Source organism: Pelophylax lessonae, assembly GCF_965119305.1.
Source record: "Pelophylax lessonae genome assembly, chromosome: 6".
Lineage (NCBI taxonomy): Eukaryota > Metazoa > Chordata > Amphibia > Anura > Ranidae > Pelophylax > Pelophylax lessonae.
Genome location: NC_138773.1, coordinates 52540695 through 52564684, shown reverse-complemented (window position 1 = coordinate 52564684; position 23990 = coordinate 52540695). Strand labels below are relative to the sequence as shown.

Sequence of the window (23990 nt, the reverse complement as noted above, 5' to 3'; positions counted from 1 at the left end):
CCTGGAAGATTTTACCCCCTTCCTGACCAGGGCCTATTTTGCGATTCGGCACTGCGTGACTTTAATGGACAATTGCGTGGTCGTGCGACGCTGTACCTAAACGAATTTGACGACCTTTTTTTCCCCACAAACAGAGCTTTCTTTTGGTGTTATTTGATCACCTGTGCGATTTTTTGTTCATGCGCTATAAACAAAAAAAGAGCGTAAATTTTGCAAAAATAACAACATTTTTCACATTTTTTTATATGAAATCCCCCCCCAAAAAAATGTAAAAATCTAAATTTAACATTTCAGGCCAATTTTTTTTTTACCATATGTTTGAAAAAAAAAAAATAAATATCGCAAAAAGCGTATTTTGATTGGTTTTCGCAAAAGTTATTGCGTTTACAAACAAAAGGGAAATATTTTTGTCATTTTTGTTGTTTTTTTTTTTTTAACGCGTAATGGCGGCGATCTGCGATTTTTTTTTCAGGACTGCGACATTGGGGCGGACAGATCGGACCCTTGACTGACATTTTTGACACTTTTGGGGTTACCAGTGACATTACTGCAGTAATCAGTGCTATACATATGCACTGTTACTGTAAAAAGGACACTGGCAGTGAAGGGGTTAACTTTTTTTTGAGAGGGAGGGGTTAAGTGTGTCCCTAGGGGCTTGATTCTAACTGTTATTGGCTGTGGCTTGATGTGTAAGAACAGTGATCAACGGTCCTACATAGTAGAACCGTGTGATCTCCATTCTTACACAGGGGAGAATGACAGGCGGCTGTGTTTACATTAGCCGCCTGCCTTTCTCCCAGTGTAACGGACGATCGTGAGTGCCCGGTGGACATCGGGTCCGCCGGGCACACACGCGGGGGGGGGGGGGGTGTCCGTGACCGAGCGGGAGCGCGCATCCGGCGGCGCGCGCTCCCCAGAGCCTCAACCTACGTCGCTTTGCCTGTGAGGGGCTGACTGCCGACGTAAATCATCGTTAGGCAGTTGGCAAGTGGTTAACAGCTCTGCACCTGTTATATAAATTGTGGGAATGCCGGCTGAAGATGGGGGGGTTAAATAGAGATTGCGATTTTTTAACGATTATTCGTGGAGCTCTATGTGGTATATGTCCAATGAAAATCTTTCATGAGATTAAATGAGAGAAAATCTGGTCTCCTTGGAGTGAACAATAAACTGGATTCATGAGGTCCATGTTGTATCCGGGCCGTACCCGTCCCTCCAAAACTTTCATCTCCCCTCTGTCACTTTCCATACAAACAAGGACAGGGCCACATCAGAGGCCGCTGCGCGGTATTATTCCCGCCGCAGTTATGATAACAAACGCAAGGTTCCCCGTGCCATGCTGCGTATTATTTGACAAACAAAAGACGCTTTTTATCAAGGCTGAGAATGGAGGCGCTGTGCCTGGGAAGAGAGCCACCGCCAGAACGGACGCCAGTATTGAACAAGACAAAAGATCTTGTTAGGTAATCACAACCTGCAGTAGGTTTATTTTATCATGCTGGTTTATATAGCCCTGGCACGTTTTATAAAGAACTTGGAACCCTTTGTAATTCTCTGCAGCCAGTTCTCTGTAACTGACCTACAGTGTGGCAGCAACAAAGCATGGTCAAGGACACACCCCTATCTTGCTGATTGGACGATTAAGGAGAAGCAGCAAACTAACAAAGTCATCACTCCGTTTACACCTGTCAGCATAATATTTTGCAGCCTGCACCACATACTTCCTATCCAGCAGAACTCTATGAAGGGCTCATGCACACTGCAGCTCAAAAATGCCAGTTTTACAGGCGTGTGACGTCTTTTTTCTGCTTCTAAACGCCACTCCATGTTAGCCTATGGGGGAGGTTTACTAAAACTGGTGCAGACATAATTTGGTGCAGTTGCGTGGAGCTAACTTCAGCTTGTTTAAAACGGTTGTAAACCGATGGTTGTTTTTTTTTTTTTGGACCTGCAAGGTAAAGGCATAATGTGCTAGTATGCATCGTATACTAGCACATTATGTGAAGATTACTTGAAAACGAAGCCCTCCAGCATTGCCATGTAGTCGCAGGAGGCAGTGTCCATCTTCACCTGGGTCTTTCTTCTAGGTCCGGGGGATCCGGCTGTGTGACAGGCCGGAGTCACGATGACATCACTCCCATTCATGCACAGGGGAGCCGTCATTCACGGCACAGATATTTGAAAGAACGGCTCGGATGGCTAAGGAACAACCAACACAAACAGTATTCTACTTTCCCACTAGCAACTAATTGACGACAGTGATTTAATAACGTGAGCTAATTAACTAGCAGACTTGCCTTCATCGAGCTCATGAAGTACAATACACATTTTTATCACATCCTTACAGTAGACACCAGATGAGTTAATCAGCACAATCAACAATGTGTGGAAGGCAGGAGGTTGAGCTAATGACATTAGCATCTGCCATGAGCCTGAGGCCCCTTTCACACTTATGCGACGCAATTTTACCGCGATTTTGCGGCGCTATTTTGCCGCGATTTTGAAAGCAATGGCAAGGCTATATGCCTCAAAAAGCATTAAAATCGTGGCAAAGTAGTGCAGGAACTACTTTGAAGTCGGTGCGACTTCAAAACGCACTGATATGAATGGGGCTCATTGAAAATAATGGAAAACGACTTGTCATGCGATTTTGCGGTCCAAAATCGTGGGACAAGTCGCACTAGTGTGAATGGGGCCTGACTGTGCGGAGCAGTCAGGCCCCTATTGGCAATAGGCAGCTAGGTCTTTAACATGGATCCTAGGCCTAGAGTCCCAAAGCCTGTGTGTGTCTTGGGGAGACGTGGACTTGAACCCAAAGTAACATTATTCCAAGGGTCCCCCCCAGTATACACCCCACAAAGAGCAGAGTTCCCTCACAAGCCAGGGCCCTAGTCAGTAGGCAAGAGGCTAGACTGCAGTCCCCTTCAAAAGCCTGAGGAAGGAGCGCATGCTCCGACAACGCGTCGCCTGCCTACACCATCACGCTCCACGTCCTAGCCAGAAGCCGGAAAGTACGCCGCCGGAAGCCCGGACAGTGTCCCCAGGGTTCAAAGAGAGCCGCATTCCCATCGGCTTGAACGGACCACACAGCGGATCGGTCGGATCTTCTCCTTATAGGCACCCGGACTAATCGATCCCCTGGATGAACTTCACGGCTCTTACTTACTGCTGGTTTTAATACTCGTTTGTGAGTGAGTATATAGTGTGCTTTTGTTTCCATTAAATTTCGAGTCATATTACACTTAGAGTGGTGTAAAAAAAAGTGTCAGTTAGGCCCCTTTCACACAGGCGGACCGTTCAGATCCGCCAAAAAAACAGACAGGCGGATCCAACGGTCCCCCCAGACATGTCCGCTGACATCCGATCCGTCAAATCTGGACGGATGGAAACCCTATTTTCCATCCGTCCAGCGGATCGGATCGGATGAGAACGGACCGACGGTCCGTTCCCATCTGAATTCACCCATAGAGATGCATGGGGAACTGACAGCTGTGTCTCCGCACACAGCGCGGAGACACAGCTGTCATCCTGCTGCTCAGCGGGGGATCGGCGGCTCGATCCCCCGCTGAGAAAAACGGAATCCGTCCGACGGACGGATAGTGTGAAAGGAGCCTAAGGTGTTCGATTTGTACGCCGCAATGTCGCAGTCCAGCCAAAAATTGCTGATCGCCTCCATTACTAGTAAATAAATAAAAATGCTATAAAAATATTGCATTGTTTGAAGACGTGATACGCAAACCAAAACAATATACACTTTTTTTTTTTTTACCAAAAATATGTAGCAGAATACATATTGGCGTAAATTGATGAAAAAAATTGATTTTTTACATTTTTTTTTTTATTGGGAATGTTTTAAAGCAGAAAGTAAAAAATATTGTTTTTTTTTTTCCAAATTTGTTGCTTTTTTGTTTATAGCGCAAAAAATAAAAACCGCAGAGGTGATCAAATACCACCAAAAGAAAGCTCTATTTGTGGTAGAAAAAAGAACATAGATTTTATTTGGGTACAGCATCACGCGACCGGGCCATTGTCAGTTAAAATAATACAGTGCCGAATCGCAAAAAATTACCTGGTCATTAAGGGGGTAAAACCTTCCGGTCCAGAAGTGGTTAAAGGATAAGTCCACCCTAACACTAAAATACCTCCACCATCTAACACTAACCTATCTAGCCCTGTAAAGAAGAAATCAGTATTCTTACCTTTTTTTTTTTTTAAGCCAATCCGACCCGATCCCACGCTGAGCTGTCAGCGGTGGCTTTGCTGTGGAGGAGGGTTCAGAGGAGGCAGCCGACAACGGAAGCCCCATAGTAAGTCTATAGGTGTTGTCACTCCCCAATCATTTCACAGTCGCCCGTATCCTCTGCAGAGCTTCCACCGCTGGAAATCGGGTCGGATTGGCTTCAAAAAAGGTAAGAATACTGATTTCTTCTTTACAGTGCTGATTCATACATATGCGATGAGAGACATTGCATGCGATTCGCAGCGCACTGCTCTGCAAATCGCATGCAATGTCTGTGCATTGCGAATTCAGCCATAATTCACATCACATTCGAATCAAAGTCGCACAGGACCCTTTTTTTGGTCCGCACCAGAATTGTTCACACCTATGCAATCCGATTCCAGTCCAAATTGACAGTTCGTACTACAATATGTAAAATGATCTGGGGGTGTCGTTAACTTTGTATTGACACCCCCAGCAATTGGCATATGGCAGTGTGAACTGCCTGTGAGTCGAGTGCGATGCGTGATTTGCAGGGTTCCCGCATCGCATATGTGTGAACTGGCACACAGGGCTAGATAGGTTAGCGTGAGATCTATAAATGCAGGGTTTTTTTTTTTTTTTTTTTAGGGTGGTGTTATCCTTTAAATATAAATTAGAAAATGACTTATACATAAAAAAATGCATTAAAATAAAAGCGGATTAAAACTCTAAAAATAAAAATTGCTGGCAGGTAGGGATTTTTGGCAGAAGAGACATGCAAAGTCTGCCAAAAAATGTCTTCTTTCTCCTAGCAATTTATTTTAATTTTTGTGCACACTGCATGGCTCATTGGAATGATCCATGTGATGGGACGATGGGACGCTTGTACTGAAGTGACATTATCAGTGGCAAGGTGAAGCAACGGCCTTGACACACACTACAGTTAGTTGTCCTCAAGATTGTGCATAGTTAATAGTTGGAGTATCTCACTTATCCCTTCTCCTATCCCAGTTCCAAATAAAAAAAAAAAACACAAAAACCAACATCCCCTGGATTGATTATTGACTGAGCCAATGACTCATTTTTTGCTATCAGTTGCTAAGGGTAACCCAGGGGAATCCAGAAATTGCAATACTCAGCAGTCCTCTAGGGGGCAGTGCTACACATTATTTAATTTTACAGCCCCAACGACGGGGAGTTGTGAGCCCCTGAAACCTGTTGGATTTCCTTTTTTTTTTTTTTTTTTTTTGATAATGCCTAATAAAAAACCATTACTGGACTTTATGTAACCGTGGCACTCATCCTTTCAACGCTCTCTAGTGTTGAAGTATGTTATGCAAACCTGCACATTGCTCACCTAGCACTGGCGGTTTAATGCCACTTTCAAGCCCATTATTTTGTACAATTATTAGACTAAAGATACATTTGTCTAGTCAATGTGGGTGAGGTGGTGTGGAATCTCAGAATTTCGAGTATCTCCAGTTACAATAAATACAAAGACACTCTTATAATGTAACGTGTACTGCTCTTAGTGTCAGCTTTCTCACACCCCCTTCCTCCGGGTAATCCCCATACACAAGCCAGGGAGGGGTCCACTTCATGATATTATTCTTAAATTGTCTTTTTTACGCAGGCAGGATGCTCTGCACACACCTCCGCTGCCTCACACCCATGGATCAGTCGCTGTTCACACACTTCAATGGAGCCTCATTTACAGCACTCCGCTCTGACCCCCGGGGTCACCTTCACCTGTAGTAAGTGTAAAGGAATTCTGAACTTGCCATCCAAAGTTCCAACAATGAGATCTTTTCCTTCACCTTTACCTGGTGATCCTGCCAGTAATGCACTTCCTTTCTTAGGGTGGTGACAACCCTAATTCACCACATGGGCACCGTTGTCACCCTTAGACAGGAAGTGTGTTAGGGCCACAGAACACTTTACTCTTTTCTCATCACCATAACATAATGGGCTGGTGGTCTGAAATCCACAGAGAGAACTGGGAACAATGATAACTGAGAACAGTGCAGGGCAGGTAGAGAGGTGTACTTATATATAAGCATGACTGGCCAAAGACATTGTCAAAGAACCAGGATGTTAATGTAAGCTTGTGCCTGGTCCATTCAGGGCAAATTAACAGGTTCACTTTAATGTTAGCCATGGCAGCTGCACATACTCACCTTGCCTTAAATGTGCTACAGCTCAGATCACATGTGGTGGGGAGGTGAAGAAGCCCTTTGTACTGTAAGATCAAAGTCATGACTTGAAGCCTACATGAGTGGCCAAGATGGAATTTTCTCCCTGCCCCCATTTGGCAGTGCTGGGTGCCTGAGTGGCCAAGGTGGAAATTTTTGTGCCCTGGCCCCATGTGACAGTATTGGATGCCTACGTGGCCAAGGTGGAATTCTCTCCCTGCCTCTCATGTAACAGTGCTGGGACAGTGCTGGGTACCTGAGTGGCCAGGATTAAATTCTCTCCCTTCCCCCCCTATGTGACAGTGCTGGGTGCCTGAGTGGCCAATGTGGAATTCTTTCATTGCCCTCAGGTCACAGTGCTGGGTACCTGAGCGGCCAAGGTGGAATTCTCTCCCTGCCCCCATGTGACAGCGCTGGGTGCCTAAGTGGCCAAGATGGAATTATTTGCCCTGCCCCCCTGGTGACAGTGCTGGGTGCCTCAGTGGCCAAGGTGGAATTCTCTCCCTGTCCCCCATATGACAGTGCAAGATGCCTAAGTGACCAAGATGGAATTATTTGCCCTAGCCCCCTGGTGACAGTACTGGATGCCCAAGTGCCCATAGTGGAATTCTCTCCTTGCCCCCATGTGACAATACTGGGTGCCTAAGTGATCAAGGTGAATTCTCTCCCTGCTACCCATGTGACAGTACTGGGTGCCTGGGTGGCCAAGGTGGAATTCTCTCCCTGCCCTCCATATGACAGCGCAAGATGCCTAAGTGACCAAGATGGAATTATTTTCCCTGGCACCCTGGTGACAGTACTGGATGCCTGAATGCCCATAGTGGAATTCTCTCCTTGCCCCCTTGTGACAGTACTGGGTGCCTGAGTGGCCAAGGTGGAATTCTCTCCCTGCCCCCATATGACAGTGCTGGGTGCCTGAGTGGTCAAGGTGAAATTCTCTCCATGCCCATATGTGACAGTACTGGGTGCCTGAGTGGCCAAGGTGGAATTCTCTCCCTGCCCCCATATGACAGTGCTGGGTGCCTCAGTGGCCAAGGTGGAATTCTCTCCCTGCCCCCATGTGACAGTACTGGGTGCCTCAGTGGCCAAGGTGGAATTCTCTCCTTGCCCCCACGTGACAGTGCTGGATGCCTGAGTGGCAAAGGTGGAATTATCTCCCTGCCCCCATGTCACAGTGCTGGGTACCTGAGTGGCCAAGGTGAAATTCTCTCCATGCCCCCATATGACAGTGCTGGGTACCTGGATGGCCAAGGTTAAGTTCTCCCCCTTTCCCCCATATGACAGTGCAAGATGCCTAAGTGACCAAGATGGAATTATTTGCCCTGGCCCCCTGGTGACAGTACTGGATGCCTGAATGCCCATAGTGGAATTCTCTCCTTGCCCCCATGTGACAATACTGAGAGCCTAAGTGGTCAAGGCGAATTCTCTCCCTGCTACCCATGTGACAGTACTGGGTGCCTGAGTGGCCAAGGTGGAATTCTCCCTCTGCCCCCCATGTCACAGTGCTGGGTGCCTGAGTGGCCAAGGTGGAATTCTCCCTATGCCCCCCCATCTCACAGTGCTGGGTGCCAATTGCTAAAATCAGGACCAGCAGGTGTGAATATCACATGATTCCCCATAACCAGGAGCACCAGGTAGATTGATTCACCTCCCTATGTGAACCGTGAAGAAATGGCAAAGTAAATGTGAGTAGAGTATGCTCTGCTGCATTGAAAACAGGAAAATATTGTGATTGGATGAATGTTTCTAGATTGTAAGCTCTAAGGGGCAGGGCCCTCTGATTCCTTCGAATCTCTATTGAATTGTATTGTAACTGTATTGTCTTCCCTCATATTGTAAAGCGCTGCGCAAACTTATCTAAATCTTGTATATTAATAATGTTTTTGAATGTAAAAGTTTAAAGCCCCAGTAAAACAATGTCAAATATGGTTATAAATGATTTCATAACTTGCTGTCCTATGATCACCTCTGGAATTCCTATGCAGATAAATTATAGGCTCTGGTTCTCAGGTAAATGCCACGTTGAAGATTACATAGAAATTCCCAAAATACATCATGAATGTATCCAAATGACAGCACACACCTTTATTATACAACATAGTACATACCACACTATGTACGATACCATCATATAGGAAGATGGATGAACTCTCACCCACACCCAGTTACTGAGCCGTGATACTAAAATTAAACTCGTACATTGTCAGTCATACGGTATTTCTGTTTTATAGCTATAAAAGTACAGCGTATAGATCTTGACTTATAGAGTCAACTACTGGTGCCAGTCTCTGCAGGAATACACCCCCTTAGATGCAGTTTTGCATGTTTAAAAAAATTAATTAAAACAAAAAAGAAAAGAAAATTAAAATGGCAACATAAAGCAATATGCTCTAATGCAGGTCTTAGAAAATGCACAAATGTGTGCCTGTAAATTAACATACATTGGGAGATATTCAAATAAATAATCTCATCAGTACTGTACATTGGATCAGTATTTCTCAACCTTTTTTTTAAATCTTTTTTTAGACCCTCCAAAATGATATACAGTCTTGAGGCGCCCCAATCTAAAATGTAAAAACTATTCTGATAGTTTTACATAAGGCAGCAACATCAATACACATAGGACACCCAACATTAGAGGTGATTTATTCTTCCAAAGCAAATACACTTTTACAAACTGGTACTGACTAGTATTCCAATGTTTCTCTTCTCCCTCAGTTTTTCTCCATCACTTGGCTAATGTGACCCCAAAGCTGATGAATTGCATTCGGACACAACTTGCACAGGACCCTTTTTTGGGTCTGCACCCGTATTGGATCACATGGGTGTTCACACCTATGCGATCCAATTCATGCCTGAACTGACAGTTTGCACTGCGATATGCAAACTGATCTGGGGGTGCAGCTAGCTTTGTATTGACACCCCCAGCGATTCTCATATGGCAGTGTGAACTACCTGTGAGTTGAATGCGCTGTGGAAACCCGCAGTGGATTTGCAGGGTTCCTGCATTGCATATATGTGAACCGACACTTAAAGCGGAGTTCCGGCCACAACATTTTTTCAATAAAAAACCCCCGGGACAGTCAGGGCTAGTGCATTCCACAATGGATAGCCTCTGTACTGTCCCGGGTCGCACTTACCTTTTAGAAGAAATACTTACCTTGAAAATTTCTTCTCCAGTGCTGAAGCCAGCGTGTCCTCTTCTGCGTCCTCTTCCGTGTCCTCTTCTCCCAGAACGCGCCTGCACCGGCCCCGATCGTCACTTCCGGTGCGGGCGCGTCATCCCTCCACAGCTTCTGGGCATGCCCAGAAGCTGTTTAGCAGGGAATGCGGCGCCGCCCAGGAAGTGAATAACAGGGCCGGTGCAGGGCATTGATTCCTGAGAGCGATGACGTTCAGCTCCCAGGAATCAATGCAAGGAGGAAGTGACGTCACGGGCCGCGGCCGCAGAGGGAGGGAGGAAGTGGAAGAAAGGTGAGTATATTTTCTTCAATAACAAGGTAAGTAAACGAAAAAAAAAAAAAATCGTAACTATCCATTTGTTTTTCAGGTGACCAAAAGCAAGCGGATGGCCCAAAATCGATTATGTCGATTTTGTGGCCGGAACTCCGCTTTAAAGTGTCATCTAGAGATAGTAAAATTTACGTCACCTGTCGCTTTTTGCACGAGTGTGCGCGATTGTAAAAGCGTGACATGTTTGGTATCTATTTACTCGGCATAACATCATCTTTTTTATTTTACAAAAAAAAAAAAAATCGGATTAGGTATTGTGTTATTTTTGCATTCAAATTTAAAAATACATTATTTTTCCCAAAACTGTGACACATAAAATTTGCAAAAAACACCAATTATTCTCTAGAGCCTCTGCTTTATTAAAATATATATATATAATGTTCGGGGGTTCTACGTAATTTTCTAGCAAAAAATACAGATTTTTCATATAAACAAAAAGTGGCAGAAAAGGCCTAAACTGAAACAAACCATCACACAAACAAATAAACAAATACTGAACAATCAAAGTTCAAGACAGCAACAAATAAGTATCAAAACTACAATTGTTACACTTTAAAATGGATATTTCAAACAAATGTTCCATTTTACAAAACCTTTCTATATGGTATGTACCAGAAAATGTAATAGTATCATCACTGAAACAGATTGGCAATTACTAGAGGCTCTGTGTAGTCCAGCATATTGACTTTCATTTATACAATATATCTGTTGGTTTATATAATCAGGGAGTAGACATGTACAGCAGCAATAACTCCTAAAACTAAAGTTTAAAGTGGATTTCCAGCCCCCAAATACTGTACTGCTGACTTTTACTATTAGTGCCGCTTCACACATATGTGACGTGAGACATCGCATGTGATTCGCATTGCTCTGCAAATCACATGTGATGTCTGTGCGATGCATATTCAGCCATACAGATTGTATGGCTGAATTCACATCGCATTCAGACCAAAGTCGCACAGGACCCTTTTTTTGGTCCGCACCAGAATCGGATCGACAGGAAACAGATCTTGAATATCACATGCATAAACGGAGCCTCTCGGGATCCTGTGTCCGGCTGCGCAAATGAACACCTCGGATGACGTGGGTGGCGGCGCGACACGCATCCTCTCCGACGCGTTTCCTCTGAAAAGACTTCTGCTGGGATAGGAGGGACCTCTCCCAAGATCTGTTTCCTGTAAGTACGCTTGCCTATGTTTTTTAAATAAACCAAGGATAATGCACTACGGGCGGTTCATTTGCTTTTATTACATGGTATTTACTGGAGCCACCAATTGAGCTATATCATCAGAAGAGTGATCAGTCCGGTAGTCTGGGGATATCTCAGGAGGACACCAATACCACTATCCAATTCAACTAGTGGAAAATATCTCAGAAACGCATGTTAACAGAGATATCTGGTAAGAGGCTCCATTGTGTGGTCACACCAGGGTGAACTTTGCATGCCATCGCATAAAATTAATGCCTAAGAAATATATTTATCTGGTAAGAAGATTGGCAGCCGGTGTTGGGATCCTATATCACCTTTATATCACTTTCTTTTGGATTACCTCAAGCACCTTTATTTCACAACACTTCATATCAATTTGTCACTACTTGATGGACTTTGATTTTGTCTGGAATCATATATTTTGATATCTGGTTACTACACTTGTTTGGAATCATTTATTTTGATATTTGGTTACTACACTTGTTTGGAATCATTTATTTTGATATTTGGTTATTACACAAGTTTTGTTATATACAATAAGTTTTGTATGAAGAGTCACCACAACAGTTTTGTTGAATATTTTCGTTTAGCGCACCAACCATTATTCACATACCAATTTGCTAGGCACAGTTCCTTGGTTGCAGCTTTACGCGTCATTAATTATCAGCGCACTTCCACCTATTTCCGATAACTTTGTATTGACACTCCCAGCAGTTTGCATATGGCAGTGTGAACTGCCTGCGAGTCGGGTGTGATGCGGGAACCTGCAGTGGATTTGCAGGGTTCCCGCATCACACCAGTGTGAACCGCCACGAAGGGCACTTACCTGTCCAGGGATCCCACGGTGTCCTCACCCAAGCAGATTCTTGAATCGGCTCTCGGGTGCTGGCACCGCCATCTTGGGTAAGGGAAACTGGAAGTGAAGTCTTGCAGCTTAACAGCTGGTTTCCTACTGCTCTTTCTGAATGGGCTGGCTGCAGCAATGGCCGAAACTTCTGGCTGAGTTCACCGCGGTGAACTCAGCAGGAAGTGGGAGTGGGTACCTGTCAAAACCAGGTACCCCCTCCTCCCCACAAGGTGTCAAGTGTGGCACTGGAAAAGGTAGACAAGCGGAGCTTCCCCTTTTGGATGGAGCTCCGCCTAAATCTGTTGATATCTCCCCGTTATTAACAAGTGCATGCAATTTTGAAATAAAACTATTTTCATTGCATACCTTATTCTAGACCCAGTAATATCTTTGGGTCTCTGCGCTTCTCTATGCAATGCAAGCAGATCTTGATGGTGGGAGGGGCCAGCAGGGGTGTGTACATAGCTTCCTAAAAACATCTCTGCCCCCTGCCTCTCAAGAGCCCTCAGTCCTGATGCAAGCAGTGGGCTGGCTCTTGGGAGGAGTTATGCAAATATCAATATGCCTTGATAAGTGGGTGTCAGTCTAGAGGAGTGAGCGTTCCTAGGCAGGATGAATTTGCATACAGACCGCCCTAGGTAACGCCCACATGTGATGCTGAACTTCCATGATTGAAAGAACTGAAATCCAATGAATGAAAGGGGCGGGCCAGTGACAGTCATTTATGTAAACATTAAAGTGGAACTCCAACAAAAGTTTTCTTTCTAGATTGCACGAGGGTGCGTCACATCCTATTTCAACTTTTATTGCTCTCCGAGTCCTCATTGGGGAAATCCTTTCACATGCGTTAATGTCTCATAACAGGAAAGGAAATGTGACCCAGACAACAATAAAACAGAGGACATTTTACTAATCTATCCAAAACTAAAAAAGGAATGACACTTGGGTGCTCGTGCAGCTGTGCATAGTAACCAATCCGCTTCCAGGTTTTATTGTCAAAGTCTAATTGAACAAGCTGAAGTGTAAAGCTGATTGGTTACCAAGCACAGCTGTACCAGGTTTAGTAAAACCCCCCCTGTGCATTGCTCTGCTGAGTCTACTCGATAAGGCTGGATATAGATAGCACGATTTTTGATCTGATCTCTGGAAGATTCAGCAGATTCCCGCTATCATCGGTTCGGTTTATGTACAAAAACAAGAACAGTCATCTGATCAACGGCCAAATATGAAATAAAACCGATTTCCCTACATGACAGGAAATCCTCTTTGGCAGCCCATTGTTAACGTGAAATGTTAACAGTGTTTAACATCTGTAAAAAAACGAGTCAGTTTGGACATTAAATAGCAATTGTTTGGATTTTCAGCATCCAGTCGTCTCTTTGATTTGGTCAAATCTTTCTCGAATTGGATGATAAATTGTTCCATCAATGCTACCCATAAGCATGACATGGCAGTCTTCTAATGTGGCCAGATTGGGGGACAACTTGGTCTATAGCTCAATACCCACGTTGCTTCTGAGAGTACAATCTCCGATCTACCAGCACTTTTTTTTTCTCCCTAGGATGGAGGGTGCGAGTCCTCGGGCTTGCCCTGAAGTCTAGGGGGAGGATGTGTGGCCTTCTGTTTCCTTCCTCCTCTGTCCCTGGGGGGGGGGTCTCCCTTCGGGAGAGCCCCTCGACCTAATATTCGGGTGCAGCTTCGGCTGCCCAGAAGAATGGGGTCTGCCAGGCCTTCTGGCTAGGCAGACCATTGGAAACCCTTTGTCCCGGGGATCAGGGTAGAGGTCCTATCCCTTCAGGGGGTGGACAAAGCACACCCCTAAGTGCACTTTTTGTGTGTGTGTTCACATGCCCCTTATTTGTTCACTTTTTCCTTGTAGTTTTGCACTCTGATCTACCAATAACTATGTAGTGCAAACAGGGCTGGTACAAGGGGTGGGCAGGAGGGAAAACTTCCCAGGGCGCAGCAGTGGGAGGAAAACCACACACAAGCTCCAGATCAGTAGCTAGCAACCACCAGGCTGCTCTGGCAGCTACTGCTGTCATACTGTGCTCCAATGTACCCATTCTCTGCCCAAAATGTGCATTTGCAACTACCTTCTTATTTGCTAGACAGAAGGCATTTGGCCACACATGTGCAGTCCACACTCCATGTCAATCGGGATAAGGGGGCAGAATTAGCGCAGGGTGGTACACCCCCCTTCTAAAGCATGCATTAGGATGGGAGAGGGCATGCAATTCCTCATTCTGGCCCAGGGAGCTGAATTAGCCTGTCCCAGTACTGAGCGCAAGGACCTGTCTGATTGGATAGATTAGGTTATGTTACATAGTTTTAGTAAATCTGAAGTTGACTGTATGAAAATTGTATGGTCAGATTGTAAAGTGTATGGTAGCCGTATGAAAACCCTGTTCCACTGACACATGATCCTCAGGAAAAACAATGAACTGGTTACTTTAGAGAACCTTTACCAAGCTTGCTGATAAGCCGGCACCATCTCTCACACTGCCCCCTTCTGCCTTCATACAGCAACACTCCCAAGCAGGTGTGCGCCCCTTCTATAGACTTGGTACTATTGCCCTTCAATCTGACTCTAGACCAGTGATGGGGAACCTTGGCACCCCAGATGTTTAGGAACTACATTTCCCATGATGCTCATGCCCTTTGCAGAGTAGTTGAACACCATGGTAAATGTAGTTCCAAAACATCTGGGGTGCCAAGGTTCATCACTGCCCCACATCATACGGGAATTTGGGTGGTGGAGGAATGGACTCAAAGCTTAGTGGGAGTTCTAAATAAAATCAAATGGTGGCGATATTGTGGCAGCTCTTTACAGCTTGGTGTAGCCCCATAAGGGTCTATTGGAGGATCAGCTTGACAAATGCCAACATGTTTCAGCCAGGTCTCCTTCATAAGGGCTTAGATTTATTAGAGAAAATGAATCCTATTGAGTGCTTAAAGTGCTTGTAAACCTTCCATATACCCAGTGAAGTGACTGGCCTCAGGTGATAGACAGAGATGAAACAAATCCTCCTACATACGTTGTATCTGTTTATCTGCAGTCCACTCTCTTCTACAACCATTCAATTGCTGAATTTTATAAGCTTGTCAGAGTTCAGAAAAAAAGGGGGTGGAGAGCTGAAGCTGAGCTATGCAGAGCTCAGAAAGGAGTGATCTGAAAGTGGATTGGAGGAAAGGGACACGCCCTCCCCACACACACACACAGCAACAAAGCTGAGGCTCTCAATCATGGGCTGTGAGCTGGAACTCCCTCCCCTGTCACCATTTTCTCTTGGTGTCAGGAAAACTTGTCAGAAGTGATTCATGCCGATAGCAGAGAAACAAAGCAGCAAACATAAATGACATTTAGTGCTTTTAACTGAGACAAGTACACACTATTCAGGGATATGTTTTGTTCACATTTCATGTGTGAGGTTTACAACCACTTTTATCCTGGATTATAATTCTTCAGAAAATAAAGTTAGAAGCTCATTCAGGTAAGGGCTGACATGTGTCCCCCTCCCTTCTTCATGCATCAACACTGCTGCTTCTGCAGGTGTGTGCCCCCTCCATAGACTGTGCATGCTACTGCCCCCTCCATAGACTGTGCATGCAACTGCCCCCTCCATAGACTGTGCATGCAACTGCCCCCTCCATAGACTGTGCATGCAACTGCCCCCTCCATAGACTGTGCATGCGACTGCCCACCCTCCATAGACTGTGCATGCGACTGCCCACCCTCCATAGACTGTGCATGCGACTGCCCACCCTCCATAGACTGTGCATGCGACTGCCCACCCTCCATAGACTGTGCATGCGACTGCCCCTTCCATAGACTGTGCATGCGACTGCCCCCTCCATAGACTGTGCATGCTACTGCCCCCTCCATAGACTGTGCATGCTACTGCCCCCTCCATAGACTGTGCATGCGACTGCCCCCTCCATAGACTGTGCATGCGACTGCCCCCTCCATAGACTGTGCATGCGACTGCCCCCCTCCATAGACTGTGCATGCGACTGCCCACCCTCCATAGACTGTGCATGCGACTGCCCACCCTCCATAGACTGTGCATGCGACTGCCCACCCTCCATAGACTGTGCATGCTACTGCCCCCTCCATAGACTGTGCATGCTACTGCCCACCCTCCATAGACTGTGCATGCTACTGCCCCCTCCATAGACTGTGCATGCTACTGCCCACCCTCCATAGACTGTGCATGCTACTGCCCCCTCCATAGACTGTGCATGCTACTGCCCCCTCCATAGACTGTGCATGCTACTGCCCCCTCCATAGACTGTGCATGCTACTGCCCCCTCCATAGACTGTGCATAGTACTGCCCCCCTCCATAGACTGTGCATTGTACTGCCCCCCTCCATAGACTGTGCATTGTACTGCCCCCCTCCATAGACTGTGCATAGTACTGCCCCCCTCCATAGACTGTGCATGCTACTGCCCCCCTCCATAGACTGTGCATGCTACTGCCCCCTCCATAGACTGTGCATGCTACTGCCCCCCTCCATAGACTGTGCATTGTACTGCCCCCCTCCATAGACTGTGCATAGTACTGCCCCCCTCCATAGACTGTGCATAGTACTGCCCCCCTCCATAGACTGTGCATGCTACTGCCCCCCTCCATAGACTGTGCATGCTACTGCCTTTAAAGCTGGCCATAGATTATACAGGGAGGAAGTTCCAAATAAATCAAATAAATCCTGGTGGAGCCACAACATTGGCCATGGGAGATCAGCTCGACAAATTCCAACACATTTTAGTTCTCCTTCATCAAGGCTTAGATTTGTTGTGGAAGAGGAATCTGGACTTTAATTCTTCATATTCTTAGAAGTTCACTCATTTAAAGGCTTAAATCTGATTCCTGACAAAGGGGGAGTTATACATCCAAAACATATATGCATACTCCCACTCTCAGAAATGCATAACCCCCGAAACACATTGGATATCACCATTTGATTGACTCTTTTATTGCAGCAAAAAAAAAAAAATGATATCTAGACCAATCCTTACTGCTCACTCATCTTTTCACTCCATACAAATAGATAATACAGGACAGGAATGATGCCACTGTCCTCAAGCCTCTGCACCATCCAACACCATGGAAAGAGATGGGGAGAATTGCAGAAACCCCCACCATAGGCTTATCAGGGGGAACAACAGGGAATGGAAAAACATTTCCAACCATTCAAATCACTTCTCTTCCCAATAAGCATTGATTTGCAGTTGCCCCATAGACATTGGACTGCCAAGCTAAAAATAGGTAGATTTGGGAATTCATCAAATGTTTGTTGGGCTGAATGGTCACAGCAATGCATGGTGAATGGGAGGGGTGACAGGTGCAGGGGGGGGGGGGGGTTGTAAACACAACTCACTCAGCTTGAGTAGTCCAGGAATACTCAGACCTGGAGGGGGAGTCACATTCCAGCAAGTTCAACTATGTTCCACTAATGTGTACAGCAGAGCTTACACCCATTACAATAATATGACAGCTATGCAATTCACTAAGAAAGGCGCTGATAACAATTATTCTGTACAATTCACAGAGAACATCAGACCCAATACTGGGCCACAGAAACCATTACAAATAATCACATTCATCTCTGCACATAGCTCATTATATAGAAGCAGTGGGTGTTGTTAGGACTGCATGCAAGATCTCTTGCAATTGGGACCACCACTGGACCTTTGCACAATCAGGAACCCCAATAGATATTTGCATGATTGGGATCCACTGGATCTAAGCGACTAAGAAGGCATTGGATTTCTGGTCACTAGCGAGGATTTTTGTGTAGAAGTTATCGGTTGGATCTCCAGCCTGTAAAAATCCAATGTATCTAAGCTAACACCCAGGAGACATCAGGTCAGAAAAGAATAAGACATTCTGTAATACTAAGATTATTATTATCTTTACTGGGGATAGTGAGGGAAATTACCAGTTAGTACAGGAGTTGACAGTTACAATCCAGTTTTGTCTTTGCAACAAATTAAAAGTTCCTGTCTATGAAGAGCACAGGGAGAGCTGTAGTGCACTAGGGGAGATTCACAGCATGTGCCTCAGGTTTTCTACTGACCACCCCGGGTCTTCTACTGACCACCCAGGGTCTTCTACCGAGTGCCCCAGGGTCCTCTACTGATGATGAGTGCCCCAGGGTTGTGGAGTGTTCTAGTTCTTCTACTGAGTGCCCCAGGGTTGTGGAGTGTTCTCGTTCTTCTACTGAGTGCCCCAGGGTCCTCTGTTGAGTACCCTATGGTCACTGAGTGTCCCAAGTCTTCTACTGAGTGCCTCTTGTCCTCTACTAAGCACCCTAAGGTCACTGAGTGTTCCAGGTCCTCTACTGAGTACCCTAAGGTCAATGAGTGTCCTAGGTCTTCTACTAAGTGACCCAGGATCCTCTACTGAGTACCCTAGGGTCACTGAGTGTCCTAGGTCTTCTACTGAGTGCTCCGGGGTACTCTAGTGAGTGGCCTGGTTCTTCTGCTGAGTACCCTAGGCCTGGGGTCACAGAGTGTCCTAGGTCTTCTACTGAATGCCCCAAGGTCCTCTACTGAGTGTCCCGGGTCTCATTTGGGACATAGAGATGATACACTCTATGCCTTGTACAGTTTTGGAACTTTTATTAAATGTATCTATTTTTTACAAAATGTATTATTTATTTTGTCATCATAATGTAACGTCACAGTTTTTAGACCAATTCATACTTGTTCAGTTAAAAAGATTATATTACCACCCAAAGTGGTCATCCTGGTATCCCACCAGTCCCCAATATTTTATTTTGTGTACCCAGAGGTGCCCCTGGTGTAGTAGGATGCCAGAAAAGCCTCTGTAGTGTAAGGTTGACTATATGCACTTATGTATGGGGCACTGCATTTAATGACACATTATATATATATATATATATATATATATATATATATACACACACACACACACACACACACTCCAAAAACATGCTGGTAGGTTCATTAGATTCTAACAGTCTAAATTGGCCCTACTATGTATGTATAATGTGGGTTAGGGACCTTAGATTGTAAACTCCTTGAGGGTAGGGACTGATGTGAATGTATGATGTATATATAAAGCGCTGCGTAAATTGACAGCGCTAGTATGTATGTATGTATGTATGTATGTATGTATGTATGTATATATATATATATATATTTCCAAGGGTAGCCACAGCACTGTGTTCTTGAAGTTAAAACACATATAAATTCATTGTCTTGAGAAGGATGGACTGAGCTTCATGGAACATTGACTATAAAAACACTGCTGTCTTTGATCTTCCTCCTGTGCAAGACCTATGAGCGCCTCTAAACCAGTTTTGGAGATTATATATATATATATATATACACACACACACACACACACACACACATACACATATATATACACACACACACACACACACACACACACACACATATATATATATATATATATATATATATAGAGCATAGGAAACCAATACACTGTACTGTATGTACAAAAAGTACAGTATATACTGTATGACAGCAATCACAGTTTATACATTGTAGTACATAGGGATTACTATACAAGTGCAGAGCTGTCCCTGTATACACAGAGTGTAAATGACCTATACACATCATATACATTAGAGGACTACAGAAGATTGCTGACAATGACTATAGAGCAGTAGATGGCAGTGCCTAGTATATACAGCACTCGTATAGAGTACAGAGGATGGGCATAGATGGCACACATGCAGTCTGATGGGTACTCACACTTTGGGCTGCACAGAGTTCGGGCTGTATTTGGCAGTGGTCCGTTTCTTGAACAGGGAGCTCATTGTCCTGGCTTCCTCAGGGTGTCAGTGTCAGATGCGGGGACCCCGGGGATGAGCTCCTTCTACAGTCTCCGGACTTAGCTGTGGGTTTGGGAGGTGTAGGGAGTCTGGGAGCCTGAGGATCCAGCTATGCAGGTAGGAGGGGGTGTGTTCAGGTGGGAGGAGTGACAGGTGAGACAGACTACTCCTGAGAGGAGGAGTGACAGGTGAGACTACCAATACCTGGGAGGAGGAGTGACAGGTGACACTACCAATACCTGGGAGGAGGAGTGACAGGTGTGAAAGACCTAGGAGGAGGAGTGACAGGTGAGACAGCCAATACCATGCAGGGGGAGTGACAGGTGACACAGACCTGGGAAGAGAAGTGACAGGTGAGACAGATCTGAAATAAGGAATGACAGGTGAGACAGCCAATACCATGCAGGGGGAGTGACAGGTGACACAGACCTGGGAGGAGAAGTGACAGGTGGGACAGATCCTAAATAAGGAATGACAGGTAAGACAGCCAATACCATGCAGGAGAAGTGACAGATGTGACTGCCAGTGCTTGGTAAGAGTGACAGCCATGACCACCAACACCTAGGAGGAGGAGTGACAGTTGTGACTAGCAGAGACTGGCAGTCACCTATATAAGGAAGGATGACAGTTGTGAGACAGGTAGTGAACTCTTCCAGTGACATGTATGTATAAATCTGCAGAAGTCTAGACACCCCCCCCCCCCCCCCCGCCATATCTTCTCAGGGTATCACCACCTGAAGCTGTCAAGGTGTTGTAGCTCTACAAGTGTCAGCCAACCCTGCCTGTATCTGCACAGATCACTCTGCTGCAATGGATCTGTGTACACAGCATGCACTGTGCGATGGTAAATAGTTACATAGTCAATCAGGTTGAAAAATTTGACATGTTATAAAGTTCAAACAAAAACAAATAAAAAGCTCCACCCACAGCCATAGTGGTTGCAGCTCACTCAGATACTGAATTCATGTCACAATACAGAATGTGCAGCAGCTGGAGTGAGACTCTGTGGGAGCTGAGTGTATGGGAGGTGTTGTCAATCCAGAGATAAAAGCCAGCAGGTGATTCAGCCCACCATCACTGAAATAACATTATTAAAGTGTTACTAAACCCATAACAGTAAAATCAGTCTGTATATGCAGTAAATCATGCTTGTTATACTCACTGTGGAACTTAAGGGGTTAATCTTCCTAATCGTGTAAAAAAAGCTGTTTGATCCAGTCTTCTCTGATCCTCCCCCTCTTCCACAGTCCCCAGTCCATCTCCTTATAGAACAGAGCCTTGGAGGCACTCTGCACATGCTCAGTTTGGTGTGTATTGCTAGCTTTTTCTTTTTTTTTTTTTTTTGGAGGGTGATGTGATCAGCACAGGGCCAATCAGCACTGTCCAGACAGAGGGTCAGGGGTCCTGCAGCCTCATAGGAAGTCAGAGGAGAATGAAAACTCCTCCTACAAACTAGACACTGATAGAAGTCAAAAGACTGCTATATACTGCTGATGGGAAAAGATATTTATCAGTTTATATTTACTAAAATAATGGCATTTCAATGTCCTGTGTACTGTGGGAGACCAGATAGAGTGACTGCAGGCTCCTGGGTTTAGTAACACTTTAGGCAGAGTGTCCCCTTAAATATGCTGGTATATGCAGCTGTAATCACATGTGATCTGTTCTATTTAAAACCGCAGAGCGGAGGTCTATTTGTTTCAGAATCCTGCAATCATGAAACTAAACATTTTTTTTGTGCAATTATTAGCTCTGAACAAGATAGCTGTATACTTTTAGTTTTTTTGATTGGAAAATCTGCATCATCCCAAATCCCATCTGTGTCCATAGGACTGGGCAGGGAATGGTTAATAGTATGAGTCTGGGTTATGCTTGGAGTGTCCCCCCCCCCCCCCCGTACACGGAGAGGCGGGGCTAACAATGACAGCTCCAGGCAGGGAAAGGGGAAAGGGGAGGGGTGCATTCCACACACACAGGAGGGGCCACTTCTGACAGCCTAAAATGCAGCAGATCATCACTCAGTGTGACTCATCTGCAAGGCTTAGCACAGGTGGTCTGAGCTACAATCACCCTCAATCCTGTCTCCAAAAGGGGCTTCAACAAAATGGCACCTACTTATAAAAATAAATAAAAGGGAACTCCCCTTTAATAGAGATGCATCAGTTCTTTAGAATCAGCCAGAATCATTTTATAGTGTAGAAAGTGATTGTAGTTGTATTAGTGCACTTTCAATAACACAGTTGAGTACTGTCCACTACTTTTTTTTTTTTTTTTGCAGGACTCATTCACACTTGTGGTGCTCTCTGTAGTGTTATCTGCATTTGGATCGCTCTTCAGACAGCATTTGACAGGCTGTAAGGACGCATTGTATTGCCTATTGCCCTCTCCCCTCCTGCTTTAACCCCTTGATTGCCACTATAGCACTGCACGTGGTTACAGTTTGCTTGATTGGCTCCATTCACTTGACAGGTGGTATCATTCAGGATATCGCCACAAAGCAAAGCATCACGACTGCAGAATGTCTAGCAGCTCTCTCTGTAGCTTAAAGGGTAACTCCACTACACGGGGAAAAAAAATAGCAAATAAAGAAAAAACAATATAGCGTATACAATTGCAACACAAATCATATTCTAATCAAATGTTCTTAAAAATGACCTTTCCTTTTCAATCTGCAGCTGTTGTAATTTTCTGAAAATGCAATGCAATATGGCTGCCTGGAGGTGTTCTGTACACAGAATGTATACTGATTTCCTAGAGTAGAATACTGCAGGCTAGATTTAAAGGGTTTATAAATTACAAACCCCACTGCGCTTTTGTGCACACTCAATAAATAAAGATAAGTAGCTTATTCCAATTAGCTCTCTATACAAATACTGTATGGTTCCGACAAACCAACAAAGCAGTCATACGTAAATTATGAATAAATTAGAAAAACAAGTGATCTAGTTTAATACAGTGCTAAGTGCATATTTATTCCCTAATTATTGTGTCCCCCCCCCCCCCCACAAATAAATAGATAATTAAAAAAAAAATACACACACACACATATATATATATATATATATATTCAAACGTATTGGGACACCTGCCTTTACACACACATGAACTTTAATGGCATCCCAGTCTTAGTCCGTAGGGTTTAATATTGAGTGGGCCCACCCTTTGCAGCTATAACAGCTTCAACTCTTCTGGGAAGGCTGTCCACAAGGTTTAGGAGTGTGTCTATGGGAATGTTTGACCATTTCTCCAGAAGCGCATTTGTGAGGTCGGGCAGTGATGTTGGAGAAAAGGCATGGCTTGCAGTCTCTGCTCTAAATCATCCCAAAGGTGTTCTATCTGGTTGAGGCCAGTCAAGTTCCTCCATATCTTTATGGACCTTGCTTTGTGCACTGGTCCAAATCATTTGGAGGAGGGGGGATTATGGTGTGGGGTTGTTTTTCAGGGGTTGGGCTTGGCCCTTTAGTTCCAGTGAAGGGAACTCTTAAAGGATAAGCCCACCCTAACACTAAAATCCCTGCATTTTTTTAGATCTCCATGATCTGACACTAACCTATCTAGCCCTGTAAAGAAGAAATCAGTATACATACCTTTTTTTAAGCCGATCCAACCCGGTCTCCATTGGCGGAAGTTCTGCAGAGGATACGTCAACGGCTGTGAAATGAATGTGAAGTGACGTTACCCATAGACTTGCCATGGGGCTTCCAAATTGGGCCCAATTAGCCATTTTCCCTCTCCAGTGTCATGTGACTCGTTAGTGTTACAAGGTCTCAGGTGTGAATGGGGAGCAGGTGTGTTAGATTTGGTGTTATTGCTCTCACTCTCTCATACTGGTCACTGAAAATTCAACATGGCACCTCATGGCAAAGAACTCTCTGAGGATCTGAAAAAAGAATTGTTGCTCTACATAAAGATGGCCTAGGCTATAAGAAGATTGCCATGACCCTGAAACTGAGCTGCAGCACGGTGGACAAAACCATACAGTGGTTTAACAGGACAGGTTCTACTAGGAACAGGCCTTGCCATGGTCGACCAAGGAAGTTGAGTGCACGTGCTCAGCGTCATATCCAGAGGTTGTCTTTGGGAAATAGATGTATGAGTGCTGCCAGCATTGTTGCAGAGGTTGAAGGGGTGGGGGGGGGTCAGCCTGTCAGTGCTCAGACCATACGCCGCACACTGCATTAAATTGGTCTGCATGA

The 23990-nt window shown here is 45.0% G+C and overlaps 1 protein-coding gene across 1 annotated transcript in view; it reads right to left on the bottom strand.

The window, feature by feature from the left end:
• The window catches only part of PPL (periplakin), a 113181-nt gene extending 93283 nt beyond the window's left edge, over positions 1-19898 (bottom strand). Inside the window, exon 1 of the mRNA XM_082261192.1 lies at positions 19715-19898. Within this exon, the coding sequence (XP_082117318.1) occupies positions 19715-19779 (65 nt within the window). The 5' untranslated portion in view covers positions 19780-19898. The remainder of the gene's footprint in view (positions 1-19714) is intronic.
• Between the last annotated feature and the right edge of the window lie 4092 nt (positions 19899-23990).